This window comes from Lethenteron reissneri, chromosome 31, assembly GCF_015708825.2.
Source record: "Lethenteron reissneri isolate LAM-NWPU_2019-01 chromosome 31, ASM1570882v1, whole genome shotgun sequence".
Taxonomy (NCBI): domain Eukaryota; kingdom Metazoa; phylum Chordata; class Hyperoartia; order Petromyzontiformes; family Petromyzontidae; genus Lethenteron; species Lethenteron reissneri.
Genome location: NC_083809.1, coordinates 12,208,650 through 12,234,578, shown reverse-complemented (window position 1 = coordinate 12,234,578; position 25,929 = coordinate 12,208,650). Strand labels below are relative to the sequence as shown.

Sequence of the window (25,929 nt, the reverse complement as noted above, 5' to 3'; positions counted from 1 at the left end):
ACTCCCGGCCACGTAGTTTTACCCGGGCCCGCTCACCATCATGAAGGTCCTTAATGATCGTGAGCAGAGGGTCAGGGACTCCGAAAGCACGAAGAACAACCCAGAGCCCAGGCCTACTGATGGTATCATAGGCCTTGACCAGGTCAATAAAGCAGAGATGTAGGTCTTGTTGGAATTCCCTACATCTCTGCTGTAGCAGACGGACAGAAAATATGGCATCTGTGCAGGACCGCCCTTTCCTGAAACCGCATTGGGGCTCCGCAAGCCTCTCCTCAGCGTGCCTAGCAAGGCGATGTTGAATAATCCTTGCCAGGACCTTTCCCGGTACACTGAGGAGTGAGATGCCCCTGTAGTTGTTACAGTCTGTGCGGTCCCCCTTCTTAAAGAGGGGGACCACCAGGGCATCCTTCCAGTCCTGCGGAACCCGTCCAGTGGTCCAGACTGTTGTTATGATGTCATATAGGGCAGTCTGTGCACAAACGCCACCCTCCCTCAGCATTTCGCTTGGGAGATCATCTCTGGCCGGTGCCTTCCCTGGTCTCAGACTCCGGATCGCCCTCAGTACTTCCTCAACAGCTGGCACCTCAGCCAGCCACTCACAGGGGGTGACCTCTTCCAATATTTGAGGCACCGCAGCCTCAGCAGGGTTATCACCACTTTGTGCCATGATGTTTTCCTGGCTGAGAGAATTTCCCTCCCCCAGGACCTCACAGAAATGCTCAGCAAATCTGCAAACCTGTTCCTGGGGGTCGGAGATTGGATCACCGTTTTTTCCTCTAATGATGGTAATAGGTGTGGCGCTGCAGGTTACTTTTTTGATAGAGTTAAATAGTGATTTGTGATCGCGGGCTACTGAGGCAGATTCCATCTCCTCAGCAACCCGCGACCACCACCCATCCTTGCAGCGCCTTACGGCTCTCCGAACTTCCGAGCGAACGCTGCGGTAAACCTCCTCATTCTCTGACGTGGGATGCTGTAGCCGATGAGAGTGGGTCTGTCGCTTTTTCTCAATTAATCTGAACACCTCCTCTGTCAGCCAGGGTTTCTGGGGAGGTCTGGACCGCGTACCCAAAGCAGCCATTGCAGCTGCATGAGTCACAGTCTTAAACCTCGCCCATTTACCCTCGACATCAGGTGGAGTGGGGGACGATGCCAACCCCAGCTGCAAGCGATGATGAAATTCTCGCTTGCAACTTTCATCAGCTAACTGAGACCAGGCCACTTTTGGTTGGTGGGATACACCCACTCATCTTGCAGATGACTAGTCGATGGTCAGAGGGCAGATCAGCTCCACGGTAGGTCCTGGTGTCAAGGACATGGGCTCGCATCCGCTGGTCCGTCACTATGTAGTCCAGCAGATGTTCTTGCTTGGACCCGGCATGCATCCATGATGTTGTGTGGATGCGCCGATGCCGGAAGAGCGTGTTGGTAATTACAAGCCCATGGGCTGCAGAAAAATCTAGCAGCCTCCTACAGTTGTTATTGAGCTGATCTGGCCCATGCCTTCCAATCACTCCAGACCAGGTGCCAGCATCATGACCAACTCGGGCATTGAAGTCACCCAACAAGATGACTCTGTCCCGAGTGGCCACTTTAGCCAGCACCTGTGACAGGAGGTCATAGAAAGCGTCTGACTCATCGGCTTTGCCTGCATCCCTCCACGGATGTTCGTCTTCGGTGGGGGCATAAGTAACCACGACCACCACTCCTCGCCTCCGGTTGATGGGAAGGCGAGCCCAAAGTATCCTGGGGCTTACAGCTTCCCACACCTCACCGCCACGTTCCCATGCTCCCTTCATTCTTTTGTTCAGAAGAAGAGCCACACCCTGTTGTTTGGCAGTCTCCTGCCCCGAGTAGAGGACTGTCCACCCCTCATAGTGGCAGGAGCCAGAACCGGTCCACCGGACCTCCTGAATGCCACAGAGATCCAGGCGGTACCGGTCCAGCTCCCGACAAAGGAGTGGCAGCCTCTCCTCCGCAGTGAGCGTTCGAACATTCCACGTGGCCATCCGCAATGGTTTTTCGTTGTTTCTGGAGGAGCCCCGAGGGTGAAGATTCAATCTCCTGGCTCCGCCAAATGGGGTTTGGCCAGGAGACGTCATGAAAGCCTGACCCACCGGGGCCTCCGGCACAAGCTTATTAGGGGTTACCAGCCCCTCGCACCCGTCCAGAGCCCCCGTTTAGCCACTGTGGTGGTCACAGACGCCATGAGGGGAGAGGCCAATGGGCATTGGCCCTCCCCCCACACCACTGCTCACGACAGTGTTGCCCGTCCGGCACCGCGAGGAGGTAGGAGGTTGTTTTGACACACACACACAGTGACACACACACAGTGACACACACACACACCGCCTACCCATCTCCACCCTGGTGTCAGTACGCCCCCCCCACACGCCGGGGCTGCTGGGGTAGCGCCCCCCCGCGCCGCCCTCCCCCCAAACACGGCGGGGGGGGTAGGGGTCGGGCCCCCCCACGGCGCCCCCCACGGCGCCCCCCAGGGCGCCCCCCACGGCGGCCCCCCAGCCCCCGTCCACGGGGGGCACGTGGCGGTGTCGCCGGGGGCTCAGGTAGGCGGAGAGGAGGCGGCCCAGCGCCCGCGACTCCGCCCGGCTCCTCGGGGGGGGGCCATCCCCCACTCCGCGCCGCTCCGGGCCCGGCACCTCCGACCGCACGGGGGTCTGGGGGAGGGGGCGGGGGGGGGCCTGGGGGAGGGGGCGGGGGGGGCAGTGGGGGAGGGGGCGGGGGGCAGTGGGGGAGGGGGACGGGGGGGGGAAGTGGGGGAGGGGGGCAGTGGGGGAGGGGGGCGGGGGGGCAGTGGGGGAGAGGGGGAGCAGTGGGGGAGGGTGTGAGGGCTGGGGTCAGGGCCCGACATCTACGCTGTGTAACTGGCCTGCTCAAGGCCTACGGAGGCATCGACGGGCCGGGGCTCGGGGTTGCTCTTCCTACTTTCTGGGGGCCCCGACTCTGTGCCCACCCTGGCGATGGTGGGCAGCCCCCTAGCTGCGTGGCCGAGAGTCAGAGCCATTTCCTGCGACAGGGATGACCTCTGACCCAGGGGCGGTTTCTTCATTAGGGCGATTGGGCGACGCACCACCAATGTCATTCAACCACAGAGTCACGCTAGCCGTCACTGTGCCTCTGGATATAGTCCAATCAGCGTCATGTCACGTTCTGTGGAGTACCGCCTCTTTTTGGGCGATTTCACTCCGGCTGAGAATCGCCCCGAGTGGCCCCATAGACTTACATTCAAAGATGTTTTTTTTCGAACGGCGGGCGCTCCAATGCATTCTCTATGACTTCCGGGAGGGCTCGCCCTAACGTGCTTACGTCATCATACGTAAGCACGTTTCATCCAACAATATAATTTGTCGCCACCGAGTGGAATCTTTAGTAAAAAAAACTTGAGTGGATTCTATTAATAGTGAGTATAGAAACAAACAAGGAGATGTATTGTAAGAGTCACTTTATTTTTCATTAATATTAAAGAAGTGAAGTTGCCTTTACATGCTTAAGCTGTTAATGTATCCATTGCATGGGTGGACCTTATCCTTATCAATCATCCAGACATTTGCCCCCCCTGAGAGATTTTGCAGGAGCCGCCACTGCTCTGACCCCTACACTGTTCAACGTCTTCAATGACCACGCAGTTCGAGAAGCTTTCCACGGCTGTAGCGGTGGACTTCTGGTACAAATACAATTGGGGGCTGGCTGATCGATGCCCGGGTGAGGTCGAGGAATGGCTCCCTATTGGTCACATACACGGATGATCTGGGCTTTGCTGTGTGAGTGTGAGTGAGGGCGGTTCGACCCAACTTCGATTCCCGCTCATGGACAATACCGGTGACGATTACATGCACCGGTCCTGGGCCTACCCTAGGTCGACTCAGCCTCAAATTAGTACCCGGTGCGGTGCGTAAACATCGCCACTCGGGAGACAAAGGCGGCCGGACGTGGTGCTGGCCACTCACCCCCTCGTGTGCCGTGGCGCTACTCACAAACAGCACTTGCCCCAACAGTCTGCTAAGGCTACACGGGAGATCTTTGTCTTGAGTGAGCGTGAACCTCACCTCGCGGGTGCCGAGGCCGTGGCCCAGGCGGGTGGCCGCCGCGTCCCTGTCCCCCAGCGCCAGCGTCTCCAGCAGCCACAGGGCCCGGCGCAGGGCCCCCGCGCGGCCCGGAGGCCCCTCGGCAGCAGGGGCTGCTGGGGCCCCTCCCCCCTGCTCCCCCACCAGCGGCCTGCGACCACACGGGGCCCCCTCAGCTCCCTCACACCCCAACCCCCTTGCTCCTCCACTCTGAGCCACCCACTCCGCGAGTCACTCACCCACTGCCTGAGTTCCTCACTGACTCACTCAACCACTCCCCAAGTCACTCACCCACTCCCTGAGTCACTCCCTGAGTCACTCACCCACTCCCTAAGTCACTCACCCTCTCCCCAAGTCACCCACCCACTCCCTGGTTGGGGTGGTGATGCGGTGTTTTAACTTCAACATTCATCAGTGACCTACTGGGCATCCTCAGTGTCAGCTGTCTCTGTGTGGCGCTATATCGGAGTCAGCACCTGGCCTGCAAGCGGCATCAGTCTTCTGCTAGTAGGGGGCGACGATTGCTGCCGAGTGCGCAACCCCAATTGAGCGATTCGCGGTGGACAGCACATTTTTAACTTAGCGAATTTGTCCCGTGACGACGGGACACGCTGCCCGACTCCCGAAAATATTAACGTCCACTGTCAGTACGCACGGCCGCAGTGTTAACCAGGACGGCCTGCCGGATCCGAACCGCAGACCTCTGCAACAAGCGGCAAACGCGCTACGTGGCGCTCACTTGGTTAGCGAACGATTAAGCGGGTAAGTGAGTGGGTGAGTGAGTCGGTAGGTTAGTGAGTGGGTGGGTGAGTGAGCGGTTGAGTGAGTGGTTGGGTGAGCGAGTGAGTGAGTGGGTGAGTGGGTAAGTGAGCGAGTAAATGGGTGAGTTGCTGAATAAGTCAGCGAGTGAGTGGGTGAGTGGGTGAGCGAGTGGGTGAGAGAGTGAGCGGGTGAGTGGGTGAATGAGCGGTTGAGTGAGTGGGTGAGTGGTTGAGTGAGCGAGTGAGTGAGTGGGTAAGTGAGCGAGTAAGTGGGTGAGTTGCTGAGTAAGTCAGCGAGTGAGTGGTTGAGTAAGTGACCGAGTGAGTGAGTGAGCAGGTAAGTGAGCGAATGAGTGGGTGAGCGAGTGAGCGGGTGAGTGGGCGAGTGAGTGGTTGAGTAAGTGACCGAGTGAGTGAGTGAGCGGGTGAGTGAGCGAGCGGTTCAGTGAGTGGTTGAGTGGGTGAGCGAGTGGGTGAGTGAGCGAATGAGTGAGTGAGCGGGTGAGTGAGCGAGCGAGTGGGTGAGTGAGTGAGCGGGTGAGTGGGTGAGTGAGTGAGCGGGTGAGTGGGTGAGTGAGAGAATGAGTGAGTGAGCGGGTGGGTGGGTGAGCGAGTAGAGTGAACGAGTGGGTGAGTGAGTGAGCGAGTGGGTGAGTGAGTGGGTGAGTGAGTGAGCGGGTGAGTGAGCGATGAAGGTGAAGCAGTAGCGATCGCAGTGTCGCTGCACGCCCGTACACCCGCGTGGTTATTCAACGTCTTTGGCTGCGTCAGGTGGTGCAGGGTCCTTACGACACAACCATGAATCCGAGCGTCCAGTCACGCGAGCGTTTCCGTGGCAACCAACCCGCGGGGACCACGCGTTGCCGGGGTGACGACGGGGGTGACCTCTGACCTGAGAGCCCATGGGGGTGGCCAGAAGCGCACGGCGGGGGTGGCGGGGGGCGGAGCGCCCCCCACGGGGGACGCCGGGGGGGGCGACAGCGTCCGAGTTATTCCTACGGATTAGGGGAGCGGGGGGGGGGGCACGCACACATGGGTACGTCATGCACACACGACCACACGGACACTTTGCGTGATGATGGCGCTGGTGATTCTACTCCCCACGGCAAGAGGGCTTCAGTAGAGGGAGTTCGCGTCATGTCGCTGTTCCTCTGTTGAATGAGCGCATATCATGGTGGGTTCACTGTGCGGTCCGTAGTCACAGTCGCACTGCTGTGGCTTGCCTTGAATATGTCTCTCTGGGTCTCTATGAGTCTCCAGGGGTCTCTATGTATCTCTATGTGTCTCTGTGTCTCTATGTGTCCCTGTGTATCTATATCTGTCTCTGTGGGTCTCTATGTGTCTCTATGGGTCTCTATGTGTCTCTGTGTCTCTATATCTGTCTCTATGTGTCTATCTGGGTCTCGATGTGTCCCTGCGAGTCTCTATGGGTTTACTAAATGGTCCATAGTTTGGGTTGTGTGACCACAATCACACTACTGTGGCTTTCCTTTCAAGTATCTCTACGTGTGTGTTTCTATGTATTTCTGTGAGTCTCTATGTGTTTCTATGTAAATACATATGGGTATCTATGTATCTCTGTGGGTCTCTATGGGTCTCTATGGGTCTCTACGTATCTCTATGGGTCTCTACGGGTCTCTATGTATCTCTATGGGTCTCTTTGGGTCTTTATGTATCTCTATGTATCTCTATGGGTCTCGATGTATCTCTATGGGACTCTACGTATCTCTATGGGTCTCTACGTGTCTCTATGTGTCTCTCCGCAGCCTGTGCACGTGTGCGGCGTGAATGACGCTTACCGTGCAGGGCGGGGAGCTCCCGTTTGGAGGGTCTCATCGCCGCGCCGCCCGCCCTCTGCTGGCAGCTGCCATAGAAGCCGTCTACACAGGGACAGACAAAGGTCCCCGCAGGTAGCGGTCAACGCGCTGTTGGGGCAACTGCTGTGGACAGCGAGCAGCGCCTGTGAGGAAGGCCGTCAACTCCGAACTCCGACGATTCGCTTTAGTGGTCGTGGCCGCCGTGGCGTATTGTAGCACCCCCCCCCCCCCCGTAGAGGGGCTTCCCCGTGGTGTCGTCACGAGGACGGGGCAGAACCACGTGGGGGAAGATCGACCACGGGGGGTCGCACTCTTCGCCACGCGGCAACAACGCAAGGAGACGCTCACCACCAAGAAGGCCCCAACCACCATCTCCACGTAGCCCTTGCCCACACTGCAGCAGAATCTGCGGCTCTCAAATCGGCCTCTTGAGACATCTGAAGACCCACAAACAGGACCCACCAGGAGGGCAATCAAACTCGACCTCGAGTGATCGCCGACGACGATGATGAAGATGATGAGTCACTCGAACAGCGGGACGCGTTGGTCCTGTCTCCAGAACATTGCTCCCTGGACAGAAGCTCCATCCCTCTCCTGCTTCACTCTGCCGTGCGGATACGGGGCCGCCCCCCCCCCCCAACACATTGTCGGCAAAGTCACCGGTTGCGGCCTCCAGGCCTTCAAATGGCGAGCTCACGGGCACGGGACATCTCCTGACTCCACCACACGCCTTGTATGACTACTGAGTCTTTAAGCTGCAGTGAACCCAATGACTGTGCTCATGAGACGAAGTAATGACTTATATGACTGTCGTTCACAATTTCACCCAAATAAAAACCACACGAACACCGGGGCGGGGTGTGTTTGGCCTCACAAGACAACAAATGTACACTGGGCGACGTTTCGGGCAATGGCCCTTCCTCTTCGCAGCACGTAAAGAGAGACGGAGTGGATGATGGGAGTTAGAGGCTGCACCGATTATATCTCGAGGGGGCCTCATGACAATCCACTTCGTCAACGTGTTCGCTGATGACCCCCCCCTCCCCCAGGTTTTGTATTACTGCAATGCCTCAGACGACGATATATTAAAAACTCAGCTGCCCGGGTTTTAACCCCAGATCTAAATCCAATTCCCCTCCTCCTTGCACTGGCTCTCTGTAAAGTATAGAATCGATCAACTTTTATGATTATTCTTCTCACATTTAAGGCTTTCAATGAGTTGGCTCCTAAACATCTCACCACCGATCTGTTTATATTTTACGAGCTTGACTACCCGGCTTCGCCCGGGACTTGGATCCACCACGCCCGGCCGCCTTTGTCCCCTCAGTGGCGATGTTCACATACCACACCAGTTAATTGTTTGAGGCTGAGTCGACCTAGGGGAGGCCCAGGACCGGTTCAAATAATCGTCACCGGTGGTGGGTCGCTGGGTTCGTAGCGCAGCGCGCTAACCACTACGCATGAGCGGGTCACATGACAGATTTGACGTCACAGCCGTGAAAAAAATATGCATTATTGCGCCCCCCCCCCAAAAAAAAATACCAAAGTCTATTAAAATAATTTGTGCATGGTGTACAGTCTGGAAAGTACCCACTTGGCAAATTTGAAGTTTGTTGCATGTCGGGAAATACGCTAAACATTTTGAACAGACACACATAATCACAAATTTCCCTTTTATATATATGGAGATATTCCACAGCGATAACTTAGGTCTGCTGATTCTGGTCCACGACTCATGATGATCATCATCATGGCCCACTACTTGTGCTGATTTCCACAACCGGACTTTGTTGTTCTGATTTCCAAAACCGGACTTTGTTGAGGAGAGATTTTTACAGCCAGACTCTGTGATTGTGGAATTCCCTTCCTCCTCGGTCCATTAGGGACTCCGAGTCTGTGACACTATTTAAATGGCATTTTAAAACTCGCCTTTCTGTACAACAGGCTTTCTCGATAACTTGAGCATCGTGTAAAATGCGTTGAGGCCTTGTTCGCATTGCGCTGTAGAAAAGTGAGTTTATGATTATGATTATCTTGGACGGACGGTCTCTGATGCCCGGAGAGGAGAGGCTGGCGTCTGATAAACAACCGAGTGAACCATGTTACCCGATTTCAACAAACAACGGTGAACAAATTGAATTAAGAAGGCATTAAATTCCTTTACGCAGCAGGAGGCAATGCCCACGTCGCCATCGATGCGACAAACGGAGAGTGGGCTCTGGTCCTGTCTGTGGGCCGTTGTCTTCCCAGCAGCCTCCCAGCAGGTTGGCACAGCCGCGGGGGCTCACACACACGTGGGCCCGTGGCCACGTCGCCTGCCCCGCGCCACTGGCCCTGGGCGCTGTGGCGTCCACCTGGGCGCTGTGGCGTCCACCTGGGCGCTGTGGCGTCCACCGAAGGTGAATAACCTTTGGAGGGCGAGCATGAGTTTGGCCATAGCCCGGCAGCGTGAAGAGGGAACTCGTGTCCATTGTGAAGAACAGAATAAATGGACTAAACTGAACTAACTCGTCTAAACTATGTTTTACTTCACCAGGCAAGGCCCACTGGGCTGTGTAGCTCTTTTTCAGACGCGACCTGTCCGCAAATGACAGCTCAACGAAGTGGCTCATCACGTGGGAATTTAGAACAGCCAAATTCTCGAAACGCGTGTTGATTCTAAATGTGGAGGGAAAAACCAGAGAGAGACGAAAAACTCCAAATATACAGCAGCAGCAGGCATCAGGGTCAGGATCGAACCCACGACCTCCTGCATACCAGTCGAGGTAGTCAACATCTCCTAGCCACCGCGGCGACCCAAGGACCCGTGTGGGCATCTACGCTTCGTGAAGAGCTGGAGGGCGCGGCCGGTGTCTTTGACGTCAATTGTTAATGTGTCCGAGACGTCTGGAGATGAGCTCGCTAGGACGGGTAGCGGGCCGGCACGGCCTCGCGGCCTGGCGCGCGTGCACTCCGCCTGCTCTTCGGTACGACGCGCACGGTGTGGTATGACGCGCACGGTGTGGTACGACGCGCACGGTGTGGTACGACGCGCACGGTGTGGTACGACGCGCACGGTGTCCGCGGGGTCGGGGCTGCGAACTTCTCGGCAGTCCCAGCTGAGTGGCGGCATCGCTGCTCGCCGCCGACCAGGTGGTAAAAGCCGGCGTCACTCCGTCGCTGCAACTCCTCCTCCCCACACAGCCGGTTCCACCACCGAGGCCCCTTTATCTGCCGCGTCGATGTCGCCGCGTGCCTTGAGAGCTGCCGTCTCGGCACGGGGGAGGCCAATTCCCGGACCGTGGCCGCGTGGGGTGAAGTGGCCGTTCCCATTCTCGGTTTGTGAATCCAGCCGGCGGACAGACACGGATGAATCCAGCGAGCCGACCCGTCCTCTGGGTGACGCCGGGATTAGGAGGACGGGAATCCGCGCCCCGGCTCGTGGGGCCCGGCCTGGGCTCGCGCCGCGATCGGGGGGCACACGAGGGGCGCCCGGGCGCGCGAGACATGGCGGAAGTGACGCTCGCCTGCACGCGAGGGCCGAGAACGCCTCATGTGCCGCGGGGTCGGTGCGGGAACCCTAGAGGGTAACCGGACGTTCTGCCGGTGACAACGGCGGGTTCTCACCGACGGTGAGCGCCAGACACCTCCGCACACACACTATGTAGAACAGGGGGAGAACACACACACCCACACACTCAATCTCTCACACACACACACTATGTAGAACAGGTGGAAAACACAACAACAACAACCGCCATTCGCCACTAAGTGGCGGTGACGTCACCATGACGCTTGTGCCAAGCCAAGTGCACCTTGAGGCCACGTGAAGTGTCGAACGCCCGCTGGCAGGAGGTCACAGGGCAGACCCAGGTGCCACGGGTCGACTGACCGAGATGACCTGTGCCCACTACTGTACCAACTTGCTGTGCTTTAGCCACCCGGCGCTCTGCTCGTTGTTGTGAGCGTCGCTCCTCCGCCCTCAGTTGATGCTGGAGGGCGACTGCCTCCAACTGCCCAGTAGCGTCCTTCACGAGCCTCCTCCACAGAGGCCGATCTTGACACCGCTGGTACCAGTCATCGGCAAGTCCACTCAGCTCCACGTCTTTCTGTACCACATCACTCCATCTCTTCTCTAGCCCGTGCTGCGCCCGTTTAGCCCCCTTGATCCAGCCGAACAAAAGCTGTTTAGGCATGCGGTGGCTGAGCATGCGGGCTACATGACCCAGCCAACGCAGCCTTGCCTGCCGGAGGAGCTCACCGATGGGACTTTGCCCAGATCTTTCAAGGATTTGTGAGCTCCTCACACAATCCAGCCTGGTTAAACCCAGGATGGATCGTAGGCAGGCCAGCCTAAATGTTTCTAACTGGCGAAGATGCTCCATTACACACACGCTCACTCTCACACACTCACTCACTCTCACACACTCACTCACTCTCACACACTCACTCACTCTCACACACTCACTCGCTACCACACACTCACTCACTCCCACACACTCACTCACTCTCACACACTCACTCACTCTCACACACTCACTCACTCTCACACACTCACTCACTCACACACTCACTCACTCACTCTCACACACTCGCTCACTCTCACACACACGCTCACACACACTCGCTCGCTCTGCAGAACAGGGGGGAGAGAGAGAGTGTACGTACAGATTCCAGGCGCCCCACGCTGTGAAGCACGCTGGTCACCACTGCGCCAGCAGCACCACCGCTGCTGCTGCTGCTGTTGTTGTTGTTGTTTACCGGCTCTAGCTCTGCCAGCGTAACCCAATCTTTGACCCCCACCGCCCCCTCTTTTCACGTGTAAATGAGAGCCCCCCTCCCCTGCCTAATCTCACTGCTGCTGTTGTTGTTGTTGTTTCTGATGGAGCCTGGGAGGAGGGGGGGTGAGCGGGGTGGGGGAGGTGGGGGTGGAGAAGGAGGAAGCAGTGGGAGGGTTTCCATGGCAACCACAATCCCATCACTGCTGGATGATTGTTGCCGTGACGACCGAGCAGACAGGCAAATGTTGTCCTGCATGCAGACTCCTTCGTAACCGCCCTCTTGAAAACACTTTGGATCGGTTACCATGGAAAGACCCTGGACCAGCCAACATGTAAACACCCTGGACCGGCTTACCATGGAAATATCCTGGAATACAGTAGTTGCCATAGAAACACACTGGACCGGTTACCATGGGAATATGCGTGTCGCATGTCTCTATGTGTGTCTCTGTGTGTGTTTCTTGTGCGATGACATACTTGTGTGTTTCGAGGTTTATTTCCATTAAGAACTAAGACCGCTACTGGGCAGTTGGGAGGCAGTCGCCCTCAAGCAACGGCTGAGGGTTGAGGAGCGACGCTCACGACAACGATCGGCACGCCGAGTGGCTAGAACGCAGCGGGGCGGCACGCTGTGGGGTACAGGTGGTGCATCTGACAGTCATCTCGACCCATAGCACCTGGAGCTGTCCCGTGATGAGCTCATCGGATTCCTTCAGTCTCAATAAAGATGCTGATTCTGTCCGCAACCGAGACGCTTCACATGGCTTCAAGGTGCACCTAGTCTGGCGCAAGCGCTGTGGTGATGTCACCGCCACTTAGTGGCGAACGCCAGCTGTTGTTATTTTTGTCTGGCAAAACAACCATCACCTCGATGATTGTCAGGCGGTCATACTGTGGTGTGTTGTGATCAGTGCCATTGAAGCAAGACTGATGGGTCAGGTGGCGTCTATGGCCTCCTGTCCCAGGTGTTGGCTAAGGTGGACCCTCGGAATAGAGTCGTCCTGTTGGGTGACATTAATGCCCGAGTGGGTCATGACGCAGTGACCTGGGCCAGAGTCACTGGAAGGCATGGGCCAGATCAGCGCAAGAACAACGGTAGGAAGCTGCTAAACGTCTGTGCAGCCCATGGGCTTGTAATCAACAACCTGCTGTTCCGGCATCGGCACATCCACACAGAATCACGGATGCACGCTGGGTCCAAGCAAGAACATCTGCTGGACAATATAGTGACGGAACAGCAGATGCGGGCCCATGTCCTTGAAGCCAGGACCTATCGTGGATCTGATCTGCCCACTGAAACATCGGCTTGTCATCTGTAAGATGCGCCTGCCATTCTTCCACTGCGGTGTTTGGTGTCCACCGAGCGCCGCATTCAAACCCACAGTGGCCTGGTCTCGACTCGCTGATGAAAGCTACAAGTCGGAATTTCATGATCACCTTGCAAACTGAGGTTGGCATCGTCCTTTCCCCCCCTCTCTTCCTGATGCCAAAGGAAAATGGGTCAGGTTCAGGACTGTGGCTCATGCAGCTGCCATGGCTGCATTGGATGCGCAGTCCAGACCTCCCCAGAGACCCTGGCTGATGAAGGAGGTGTTCCGGCTGGCTGAGAGAAAGTGACAGGCCTCTCCCAACGTCTACAGCGTCCCACATCCGAATATGAGAAGTCTTACCGCAGCCTTCACTCGAAGGTTCGGAGAGCCGTGTGGCGCTGCAAGGGTAAGTGGTGGTCGCGGGTTGCCGAGGAGATCGAAACCGCCTCAGTAACTTGTGATCAAAAATCGCTGTTTGACTCCATCAAAAAAGTTAATTGCAGCAGCATACATATTACTGCCCTGAAGGGAAAGAGTGGTGATCCGAAATCCAACCCCCAGGGAGCTGATCTGCAAGTTTGTTGACCATTTCTGTGACGTCTTGGCGGGAGGGGAAACCCCTCTGCTCAAACATCGTGGGGGCAAGGTGGGGGTTGACCCTGCCGGGGCTGTTGTGCCTCAAATACTGGAGGAGGCAGCCAGCTCCGTGCGAGCGAGCGACTGGCCGACGTGGCATCTGTTGGGGAAGCGCGAAGGGCGATCCAGAGCCTGACCTCTGAAGCGAACTGCTGAGAGAGGGTGGCGTTTGTGTGCGGGCTGCCCGATGGGACATCATCACAACTGTCTGGACCACGAGGACAGATTATGCAGGATTGCAAGGATGCCTTGGTGAGGTTCCCCTATTTAAGAAGGGGAACCGCACTGATTGTAAAAAAAACGACCGGGTCAGCTCGATGGCCAGTGTGCCGAGAAAGGTCCTGGGAAAGGATTACTGAGCGTCAAACCCTCACCAGGCTGAGGAGAGACTTCCGGAACCCCAATGGAGCTTCAGGCCGGTGCGTTCTCGCACTTACACCACATTCTCTGTCCGTCTGCTAAAGCAGATGTGCGGGGAGTTTCAACAGGACCTACATCTCTGCTATATTGACCTGGTCAAGACCTTTGATACCATCAATAGTCCAACAATCTGGTTTATTCTCCATGATGTTGGGGTCCCTGAACCTCTGCTCACAACCATTGAGGACTTTCATGATGGTGGGCAGGCCATTAGTCACCTTGGCATGCGACAGGGATTCAACTGGCCCTATACCTGGGCAGTGCTCTTATTACAGCTTCGCTTTGGCAGCACATGTTCCATTGTGAATCAGCAGAGCGGCATTATCTTCCCATCAGCTGCATAATGCTGTGTGGAAGCTACCTGGTCTGTCACTCCACACGAAGCTCCGGGTCTTCTCGGCCACAGTCATGCCCTCCATTCTCTAAACCTGTGAAACGTGGACCCTTCTAAAGGAACATCTGCACCGGTTTGAAACATACAGGCTGGCCTGCCTACGATCCATCCAGCCACTTTGCAGCGAATGGCGGCTGTTGTTGTTGTCTATGAAGGGAACAGTTGGATATGTATGGTGCGAAAGAAGTTCAACACACATACACGTACATAGGAGTAGACAAACGCGACCGGGCCTGGTGCTGTTCAGGCTATATGAGGGATCTCTGTCTTTGCGTGGGTGTGTGCGCGTTGTATTCTCACCGTTCACGCAGACCTCCCAGGAGGAGCACAGCTCGCGATGAAACAAGCAGCCTGGGGGGGGGGGGGTAGAAGGGGGCAGGGAGACACGGGGAGACACAGGGAGAGAGGGAGACACAGGGAGAGAGGGAGACAGGGGGATACACGGAGGAAGATTAACTACGCAGACAGCTCCATCATCATCATCATCAGCAGCAGGAGCCATGATGATTCCCCTGCTGGACGAAGGCCTCCGCAAGCCGCCGCCACCTCTCACGACCCTGCGACGCAGCGATCCGCGATCCGCGACCTCGTCTCGAGAGAGCGAGGAGCAGACGAGGCGTGTGGATGCCGAACGCTGGGCCACGAACCTGGCGACCCGGGATCCATTCCCGCTCACGGCCAACCCCGGTGACGATTACTTTAACCGGTCCTGGGACTCCCCTAGGTCGACTCAGCCTCAAATTAATACCCGGTGCGATGTGTAAACATCGCCACTGGGGAGACAAAGGCGGCCGGGCGTGGTATTGGCCACCCACACCCTCGTGTGCCGAGCCGGCCTTCGTAGGTGCTCGCTAACAGCACTTGCCCCAACAGTCTGTTAAGGCTATACGGGGGACCTATATCTGTGTTGATCTTATTTCGCACCGTACGTAGCCAACCATGCTCATCGGAGGTTCGGGGGATGGTGGACAAACTAAACACAGGAATCAGTTCTACAGAAATGAGTTTTCAAACGAGTTTGGTGACCGTCTTAGTTCGATGGTTATTCAAATCCTGTGCTGCGAGGATGCCCGGAGGTGGTGTGATGGTGGTGCATGCTGCTTGAGCCACAGACGACGAGCGGGGAGGCAGCAGCAGTCGGTGGGGAGGAGCCGGCATTACCAACAATTGCCCAAGCTCTGCGTTCCACGACACGTGGTGGTGTTACTGGCCAAGCGTCTGGACGGAGAAACCGGAGCATCCAAAGGAACCGGACGCATGCGAGGGGCAAACGCTCGACTCAACTCAACTCGTTATTTCACTGGGTACGGCTCACGGAGCTTTGTGGCTCTTTTTCAGAAGCGACCTGGCCTCAGCTGATGGCTCAACGAAGTGGCTCGTCACGTGGGAATGTGTGGCAGCGAAATACTCTCAACGCGTGGTGATGCTGAGTCCCAATGTGGAGGGGAAAACCGGAGGATCTGGAGAGCGGCTTCCACCCACACCCACACAGAGCGGCTTCCACCCACACCCACACAGAGCGGCTTCCACCCACACACCACAGCGGCTTCCACCCACACACCACAGCGGCTTCCACCCACACAGAGCGGCTTCCACCCACACACCACAGCGGCTTCCACCCACACACCACAGCGGCTTCCACCCACACACCACAGGGCTTCCACCCACACACCACAGCGGCTTCCACCCACACACCACAGCGGCTTCCACCCACACAGAGCGGCTTCCACCCACACACCACAGCGGCTTCCACCCACACACCACAGCGGCTTCCACCCACACACCACAGCGGCTTCCACCCACACACCACAGCGGCTTCCACCCACACACCACAGCGGCTTCCACCCACACACCACAGCGGCTTCCACCCACACACCACAGCGGCTTCCACCCACACACCACAGCGGCTTCCACCCACACAGAGCGGCTTGCACCCACACACAACTGCGCTGGGTGATGGCCTCCCCTCACCGTGTCCGGCACGGTGAGGGGCTACCTGACCATACTTCACCACGCAGGTCAGTAGCGGTCGGCGCAGTGCTGGCTAAGGGATGACGCTGAGCCCAGTTCGGTCGTCACTGCCCATCGACGTTGGCTGTGACCTGGGCTCGAACTCGGGCCCTTGGGTCCATAGTGGGGCTTCATTTCTTTATTGGGGCCGGAGCCGTGCAGGGCTGAGCGCTGGAAAGCTGCTGCTGCTGCTGCTGCTGCTGCTGCAGCTGCTGCTGCTGCTGCTGCAGCTGCTGCTGCTGCTGCTGCTGCAGATGCTGCTGCTGCAGCTGCTGCTGCTGCTGCAGCTGCTGCTGCTGCTGCTGCAGCTACTGCTGCAGCTGCTGCTGCTGCAACTGCTGCTGCAGCTGCTGCTGCTGCAGCTGCTGCTGCTGCCCCGGGCTGAGAGCGGAGGGCACGAACCGCGGGACGAGTCTCAACTCGTGCCGTCCTCAGCAACGCCCCCCCCCCCCCCCCCCCCACAAGGGGAACGTTGACCGTGGGCGACGGTTCGGGCTAGGGCCCTTCGCAGCTCATTCCATTCACTGAATTGAAGAAGGGCCTTTGCCCGAAACGTCGCTTACCATAGATTGTTCTCTTGAAGGCCACACACACACGGGGCTGTGACGCGGTGCGTGTCCAGTGCTGCCGTTCGCAACGCAGCAGCAGCGAATACTCATCACTCCGGCGCCTCCTGTGAGCACGGTTGGCTACGTACGGTGCGAAAGAAGTTAAACATTCAAACAGCCTTCCTCTGACGAAGCAGCCGTCCCGCCTCCCCCCTCGCCCCTCCCCCCTCGCCACACGTCTCTGATTAATAATCAGTGCACGGAGAGCGAGCAGCCCGCTCACCCCGTCCTCCCCGTCTCTCTCCCTCAGCCTCTCTCCCTGTGTCCATGTCTCTCTCTCAGTCTCTCTCCCTGTCGCTCACTGTGTCCATGTTTCTCTCTCTATCGCTCTGAATCTCTCTCTCCATCTCTCTCCATCTCTCTCCGTCTCTCTCTCTATCTCCCTGTCCCTTCATCTTTCCCCGTGTCTGCACCACTCTCTGCATCTCTGTCTCTCCCGGACTCCCTCTCAATATCTTTGCCCATCCCTCTCCCCCTGTCTCTGCCCTGTCAGTTTCGCTATCTTCCTCGTATCTGTCTCTGTATATGTATCTCTGTCTCTCCACGTCTGTCTCTCTCTCTCTCCATCTTTCTCTCTGTCTCTCTCTCTTCCCCCCTCTCCCTCTGCCCATCTCCTGCCTCTCTGTGTCACCGCCTCTGCCCACCGCCTGCCTCTCACGTGTTCGCCTGCCTCAGCCTCTACAAGTCACCAACGATTCACAAACCCCGTGTACACAAAAGCACTCAGCCCAATCTGCAGTTTTTGCAAAAGAGAAAAAAACAACCATCATCAGCTCCTGAAGCGGTGCATCACGACCCTCGCTGCCAGTCCGCCTCACCACCCTCCCATCCCCCCTGTCGCCTCACCACCCTCCCATCCCCCCTGCCGCTGGTCAGGCTGCAGGGCGATTGCACCGTGATCGCAACTCGCTCCCCACAGCCAGGAGGGGCTGGGTGAGACTTGTGCTGCCTCTCTGTGTAGAGTTTGTAGACTGCCAGAACACTCACCCAGCTTAATAACCAGGCTACAGTCTACATTATAGACTGTCAGTACACTCAGCCAGCTTAATAACCAGGCTACAGCCTACATTATAGACTGTCAGTACACTCACCCAGCTTAATAACCAGGCTACAGTCTACATTATAGACTGCCAGTACACTTACCCAGCTTAATAACCAGGCTACAGTCTACATTATAGACTGTCAGTACACTCACCCAGCTTAATAACCAGGCCACAGTCTACATTATAGACTGCCAGTACACTCACCCAGCTTAATAACCAGGCTATAGTCTACATTATAGACTGCCAGTACACTCACTCAGTTTAATAACCAGGCCACAGTCTACATTATAGACTGCCAGTACACTCACCCAGCTTAATAACCAGGCTACAGTCTACATTATAGACTGCCAGTACACTCACCCAGCTTAATAACCAGGCTATAGTCTACACTATAGACTGCCAGTACACTCACTCAGTTTAATAACCAGGCCACAGTCTACATTATAGACTGCCAGTACACTCACCCAGCTTAATAACCAGGCTACAGTCTACATTATAGACTGCCAGTACACTCACCCAGCTTAATAACCAGGCCACAGTCTACATTATAGACTGCCAGTACACTCACCCAGCTTCATAACCAGGCTACAGTCTACATTATAGACTGCCAGTACACTCACTCCGATTAAGACCCAGGCTACAGTCTACATTCGTTTTTTTTATTATTTTCACTTTCTTTTGTATTATTATTTTTCTATCTACGGGACTTTACCGAAAGAACCAAAGAATACGCTCCCCCCCTCTTCTGCGTGGGGTTTCCTGCGGGTTCTCCGGTTGCCTCCAATCGCTAAATACCCCGCGCGTGCAGTGTGACCCGTATTGGCCAAACCACATCCTCGATGCAGAATAATGACACCGCAAATCACTCCACTCGGAGCACGCAGCAGCAGCAGCAGCGGCGGCAGCATCGCCCCACGAATTCAAAACACTTTGCAGGACCCTCCTGGAAAACAGACTTGAGACTCGGCGAGGCTTTCCGGGGTGAACAAGTGGACATGATAATGATGACAGCGGTAATCATGTAAACGTGTGTGTGTATGTGTGTATGTACGTGTGTGTATGTGTGTCCGGCAAAACAACCTCCTACCTCCTCGCGGTGCCGGACGGGCAACACTGTCGTGGGCAGTGCTGTGGGGGGAGGGCCAATGCCCATTGGCCTCTCCCCTCATGGCGTCTGTGTCCACCACAGTGGCTAAACGGGGGCTCTGGACGGGTGCGAGGGGCTGGTAACCCCTCCACCTTCAATTAACCACCAGTAAACTACAAACTAAACATAAACCGGTAACTAATAAGCTTGTGCCGGAGGCCCCGGGGGGTCAGGCTTTTATGACGTCTCCTGGCCAAACCCCATTTGGCGGAGCCAGGAGATTGAATTTTCACCCTCGGGGCTCCTCCAGAAACAACAAAAAACCATTGCGGATGGCCACGTGGAATGTTCGAACGCTCACTGCGGAGGAGAGGCTGCCACTCCTCTGTCGGGAGCTGGACCGGTACCGCCTGGATCTCTGTGGCATTCAGGAGGTCCGGTGGACCGGTTCTGGCTCCTGCCACAATGAGGGGTGGACAGTCCTCTACTCGGGGCAGGAGACTGCCAAACAACAGGGTGTGGCTCTTCTTTTGAACAAAAGAATGAAGGGGGCGTGGGAGCGTGGCGGTGAGGTGTGGGAAGCTGTAAGCCCCAGGATACTTTGGGCTCGCCTTCCCATCAACCAGAGGCGAGGAGTGGTGGTCGTGGTTACTTATGCCCCCACCGAAGACGAACATCCGTGGAGGGATGCAAGCAAAGCCGATGAGTCAGACGCTTTCTATGACCTCCTGTCACAGGTGCTGGCTAAAGTGGCCACTCGGGACAGAGTCATCTTGTTGGGTGACTTCAATGCCCGAGTTGGTCATGATGCTGACACCTGGTCTGGAGTGATTGGAAGGCATGGGCCAGATCAGCTCAATAATAACGGTAGGAGGCTGCTAGATTTTTGTGCAGCCCATGGGCTTGTAATTACCAACACGCTCTTCCGGCATCGGCGCATCCACACAACATCATGGATACATGCCGGGTCCAAGCAAGAACATCTGCTGGACTACATAGTGACGGACCAGCGAATGCGAGCCCATGTCCTTGACACCAGGACCTACCGTGGAGCTGATCTGCCCTCTGACCATCGACTAGTCATCTGTAAGATGCGCCTGCCTTTCTTCCACTCCGGTGGTGGGTGTACACCCAGGATCCCATTCCAACCAAAAGTGGCCTGGTCTCAGTTAGCTGATGAAAGTTGCAAGCGAGAATTTCATCATCGCTTGCAGCTGGGGTTGGCATCGTCCCCCACTCCACCTGATGCCGAGGATAAATGGGCGAGGTTTAAGACTGTGACTCATGCAGCTGCAATGGCTGCTTTGGGTACGCGGTCCAGACCTCCCCAGAAACCCTGGCTGACAGAGGAGGTGTTCAGGTTAATTGAGAAAAAGCGACAGGCCCACTCTCATCGCCTACAGCATCCCACGTCAGAGAATGAGGAGGTTTACCGCAGCCTTCGCTCGGAAGTTCGGAGAGCCGTAAGGCGCTGTAAGGATGGGTGGTGGTCGCGGGTTGCTGAGGAGATGGAGTCTGCCTCAGTGGCCCGTGATCAGAAATCACTATTTAACTCCATCAAAAAAGTAACCTGCAGCGCCACACCTATTACCATCATTAGAGGAAAAAACGGTGATCCAATCTCCGACCCCCAGGAACAGGTTTGCAGATTTGCTGAGCATTTCTGTGAGGTCCTGGGGGAGGGAAATTCTCTCAGCCAGGAAAACATCATGGCACAAAGTGGTGATAACCCTGCTGAGGCTGCGGTGCCTCAAATATTGGAAGAGGTCACCCCCTGTGAGTGGCTGGCTGAGGTGCCAGCTGTTGAGGAAGTACTGAGGGCGATCCGGAGTCTGAGACCAGCGAAGGCACCGGGCAGAGATGATCTCCCAAGTGAAATGCTGAGGGAGGGTGGCGTTTGTGCACAGACTGCCCTATATGACATCATAACAACAGTCTGGACCACTGGACGGGTTCCGCAGGACTGGAAGGATGCCCTGGTGGTCCCCCTCTTTAAGAAGGGGGACCGTACCGACTGTAACAACTACAGGGGCATCTCACTCCTCAGTGTGCCGGGTAAGGTCCTGGCAAGGATTATTCAACATCGCCTTGCTAGGCACGCTGAGGAGAGGCTTGCGGAGCCCCAATGCGGTTTCAGGAAAGGGCGGTCCTGCACAGATGCCATATTTTCTGTCCGTCTGCTACAGCAGAGGTGTAGGGAATTCCAAAAAGACCTACATCTCTGCTTTATTGACCTGGTCAAGGCCTATGATACCATCAGTAGGACTGGGCTCTGGGTTGTTCTTCGTGCTTTCGGAGTCCCTGACCCTCTGCTCACGATCATTAAAGACCTTCATGATGGTGAGCGGGCCCGGGCAAAACTACGTGGCCGGGAGTCGGAGCCTTTCCCTGTACACCTTGGGGTGCGACAGGGATGTCCTCTGGCTCCCACATTATTTAACATCTATTTTGACCGCGTAGTTCGTGAAGCCTTCAATAGCTGTACCGGGGGAATTTCCATTTGGTACAGATATAATGGGAGGCTGATCGATGCCCGGGTGCGATCAAGGGATGGCTCCCTATTGGTCAACCACGTTATGTATGCCGATGATTTGGTAATAGCTGCTCATTCAGAAGAGGAGTTGGAGACGCTGCTGCTGAGACTGGAGCGTGCCACTAAGAGGTGGGGCCTTACCATCAGCCCCACCAAAACTAAGCACCTGCCTGGGTATTTTGTACCATCGGACACTCCACCCCCACAACTCCCAATTGGTGATGGGGCAGTTGTGGAGAGAGTGGAGAGTTTCCCATACCTGGGCAGTGTGCTTATGACCGGCTCCAGTTTATCAGCAGAGGTCTCACTCCGAATCAGTCGAGCGGCAATATCTTTTCATCGGTTGCGTAACGCTGTGTGGAAGCTACCTGGTCTGTCGCTCCGCACGAAGCTTCAGGTCTTCTCGGCCACGGTCATTCCCTCCCTTCTCTACGCTTGCGAAACGTGGACCCCCCTAGTGGAGCATCTTCGCCGGTTGGAAACATTTAGGCTGGCCTGCCTACGATCCATCTTGGGTTTAACCAGGCTGGATTGTGTGAGGAGCTCACAAATCCTTGAAAGATCTGGGCAAAGTCCCATCAGTGAGCTCCTCCGGCAGGCAAGGCTGCGTTGGCTGGGTCATGTAGCCCGCATGCCCAGCCACCGCATGCCTAAACAGCTTTTGTTCGGCCGGATCGAGGGGGCTAGACGGGCGCGGCACGGGCTGGAGAAGAGATGGAGTGATGTGGTACAGGAGGACGTGGAGCTGAGTGGACTTGCCGATGACTGGTACCAGCGGTGTCAAGATCGGCCTCAGTGGAGGAGGCTCGTGAAGGACGCTACTGGGCAGTTGGAGGCAGTCGCCCTCCAACAACAACGGAGGGCGGAGGAGCGACGCTCACAACAACGAGCGGAGCGCCGGGTGGCTAAAGCACAGCAAGTTGGTACAGTAGGGGGCACAGGTGGTGCATCAGCCAGTCATCTCGGTCATCTCGGTCAGTCGACCCGTGGCACCTGCTGGGTCTGCCCTGTGACCTCCTGCCAGCGGGCGTTCGACACTTCACGTGGCCTCAAGGTGCACTTGGCCTGGCACAAGCATCGTGGTGACGTCACCGCCACTTAGTGGCGAATGGCGGTTGTTGTTGTTGTTGTATGTGTGTGTATATGTGTGTATGTGTGTATGTGTAGGTAGGAAGCTGCTAGATTTTTGTGCAGCCCATGGGCTTGTAATTACCAACACGCTCTTTCGGCATCGGCGCATCCACACAACATCATGGATGCATGCCGGGTCCAAGCAAGAACATCTGCTGGACTACATAGTGATGGACCAGCGGATGTGAGCCCATGTCCTTGACACCAGGACATACCATGGAGCTGATCTGCCCTCTGACCATCGACTAGTCATCTGTAAGATGCGCCTGCCATTCTTCCACTCCGGTGGTGGGTGTACACCCAGGACCCCATTCCAACCAAAAGTGGCCTGGTCTCAGTTAACTGATGAAAGTTGCAAGCGAGAATTTCATCATCGCTTGCAGCTGGGGTTGGCATCGTCCCCCACTCCTCCTGATGTCGAGGGCAAATGGGCGAGGTTTAGGACTGTGACTCATGCAGCTGCAATGGCTGCTTTGGGGACGCGGTCCAGACCTCCCCAGAAACCCTGGCTGACAGTGGAGGTGTTCAGGTTAGTTGAGAAAAAGCAACAGGCCCACTCTCATCGGCTACAGCATCCCACATCAGAGAATGAAGAGGTTTACCGCAGCCTTCGCTCGGAGGTTCGGAGAGCCATAAGGCGCTGCAAGGATGGGTGGTGGTTGCGGGTTGCTGAGGAGATAGAGTCTGCCTCAGTGGCCCGCGATCACAAATCACTATTTAACTCCATCAAAAAAGTAACCTGCAGCGCCACACCTATTATTATCATTAGGGGAAAAAACGATGATCCAATCTCCGACCCCCAGGAACAGCTTTGCAGATTTGCTGAGCATTTCTGTGAGGTCTTGGGGGAGGGGAAATCCCTCAGCCAGGAAAACATCATGGCACAAAGTGGGGATAACCCTGCTGAGGCTGCGGTGCCTCAAATATTGTAAGAGGTCACCCCCTGTGAGTGGCTGGCTGAGGTGCCATCTGTTGAGGAAGTACTGAAGGTGATCCAGAGTCTGAGACCAGAAAGGCACCGGGCAGAGATGATCTCCCAAGCGAAATTCTGAGGGAGGGTGGCGTTTGTGCACAGGCTGCCCTATATGACATCATAACAACAGTCTGGACCACTGGACGGGTTCCGCAGGATTGGAAGGATGCCCTGGTGGTCCCCCTCTTTAAGAAGGGGGACCGCACAGACTGTAACAACTACAGGGGCATCTCACTCCTCAGTGTGCCGGGAAAGGTCCTGGCAAGGATTATTCAACATCGCCTTGCTAGGCACGCTGAAGAGAGGCTTGCGGAGGCCCAATGCGGTTTCAGGAAAGGGTGGTCCTGCACAGATGCCATATTTTCTGTCCGTCTGCTACAGCAGAAGTGTAGGAAATTCCAACAGGACCTACATCTCTGCTTTATTAACCTGGTCAAGGCCTATGATACCATCAGTAGGCCTGGGCTCTGGGTTGTTCTTCGTGCTTTCGGAGTCCCTGACCCTCTGCTCATGATCATTAAGGACCTTCATGATGGTGGCCGGGAGTCAGAGCCTTTCCCTGTACACCTTGGGGTGCAACAGGGATGTCCTATGGCTCCCACATTATTTAACATCTATTTTGACCACGTAGTTCGTGAAGCCTTCAATAGCTGTACCGGGGGAATTTCCATTTGGTACAGATATAATGGGAGGCTGATCGACGCCCAGGTGCGATCAAGGGATGGCTCCCTATTGGTCAACGACGTTATGTATGCCGATGATTTGGTAATAGCTGCTTATTCAGAAGAGGAGTTGGAGACGCTGCTGCTGACACTGGAGCGTGCCTCTAAGAGGTGGGGCCTTACCATCAGCCCCACCAAAACTAAGCACCTGCCTGGATATTTTGTACCAACGGACACTCTACCCCCACAACTCCCAATCGGTGATAGGGCAGTAGTGGAGAGAGTGGAGAGTTTCCCATACCTGGGCAGTGTGCTTATGACCGGCTCTAGTTTAACAGCAGAGGCCTCACTCCGAATCAGTCGAGCGGCAATATCTTTTCATCGGTTGCGTAACGCTGTGTGGAAGCTACCTGGTTTGTCGCTCCGCATGAAGCTTCAGGTCTTCTCGGCCACAGTCATTCCCTCCCTTCTCTAAGCTTGCGAAACGTGGACCCCCCTAATGGAGCATCTTCGCCGGTTGGAAACATTTTGGCTGGCCTGCCTACGATCCATCCTGGGTTTAACCAGGCTGGATTGTGTGAGGAGCTCACAAATCCTTGAAAGATCTGGGCAAAGTCCCATCGGTGAGCTCCTCCGGCAGGCAAGGCTGCGTTGGCTGGGTCATGTAGCCCGCATGCCCAGCCACCACATGCCTAAACAGCTTTTGTTTGGCCGGATCGAGGGGGCTAAACGGGCGCGGCACGGGCTAGAGAAGAGATGGAGTGATGTGGTACAGGAGGACGTGGAGCTCATTGGACTTGCCGATGACTGGTACCAGCGGTGTCAAGATCGGCATCTGTGGAGGAGGCTCTATGTGTGTCTCTGTGTGTGTTTCTTGTGCGATGACATACTTGTGTGTTTCGAGGTTTATTTCCATTAAGAACTAAGACCGCTACTGGGCAGTTGGAGGCAGTCGCCCTCCAACAACAACGGAGGATGGAGGAGCGACGCTCACAACAACGAGCGGAGTGCCGGGTGGCTAAAGCACAGCAAGTTGGTACAGTAGGGGGCACAGGTGGTGCATCAGCCAGTCATCTCGGTCAGTCGACCCGTGGCACTTGGGTCTGCCCCGTGACTTACTGCCAGCGGGCGTTCGACACTTCACGTGGCCTCAAAGTGCACATGGCCTGGCACAAGCGTCGTGGTGACGTCACCGCCACTTAGTGGCGAATTGAGGTTGTTGTTGTGTGTGTTGGAGGTATGTGTGTTGTTGTGTACTGCGCTACGAACCTGGCGACCCGAGTTCGATTCACGCTCATGGTCAACATCCGTGACAGCGAATGTGAACCAGTTCTGGGCCTCTGCTAGGTCGACTCAACCTTAAATGAGAACCTGGTGCGGTGAGTAAACATTGGCACTGGTGTTACAAAGGCGGTCTGGCGTGGTGCTGGCCACTTACCCCATCGTGTGCCGTGCCAACCTTAACAGGTGCTCGTGAAGAGCACTTGCCCGTACAGCCCGTTAAAGGCTACATGGGGGATCTTTGTCTTTATGCATGTGTGCAGTGTGTGGGTGTAGTGCGTGTGTCTGTGTGTGCGTATGTGGGTCACAGTCGATGAGTCAGACACGATTGCATGAACTGCAGCTCCAAATAAGCCTCATATAACATTCACACACTCATAGAGTACCATAGAGATCCCATACAATCTCATAGAGCTCA

The 25,929-nt window shown here is 56.1% G+C and overlaps 1 protein-coding gene across 1 annotated transcript in view; it reads right to left on the bottom strand.

Annotated features, from left to right (window-relative positions):
* The window catches only part of LOC133349808 (receptor-type tyrosine-protein phosphatase N2-like), a 95,300-nt gene that overhangs the window by 50,589 nt on the left and 18,782 nt on the right, over positions 1–25,929 (bottom strand). Inside the window, exons 2-6 of the mRNA XM_061563585.1 lie at positions 14,484–14,534; positions 6,646–6,726; positions 5,739–5,841; positions 4,068–4,236; positions 2,357–2,702 (exon numbers count right to left, since the gene is read on the bottom strand). Coding sequence (XP_061419569.1) covers positions 2,357–2,702; positions 4,068–4,236; positions 5,739–5,841; positions 6,646–6,726; positions 14,484–14,534 — 750 coding nt within the window. The remainder of the gene's footprint in view (positions 1–2,356; positions 2,703–4,067; positions 4,237–5,738; positions 5,842–6,645; positions 6,727–14,483; positions 14,535–25,929) is intronic.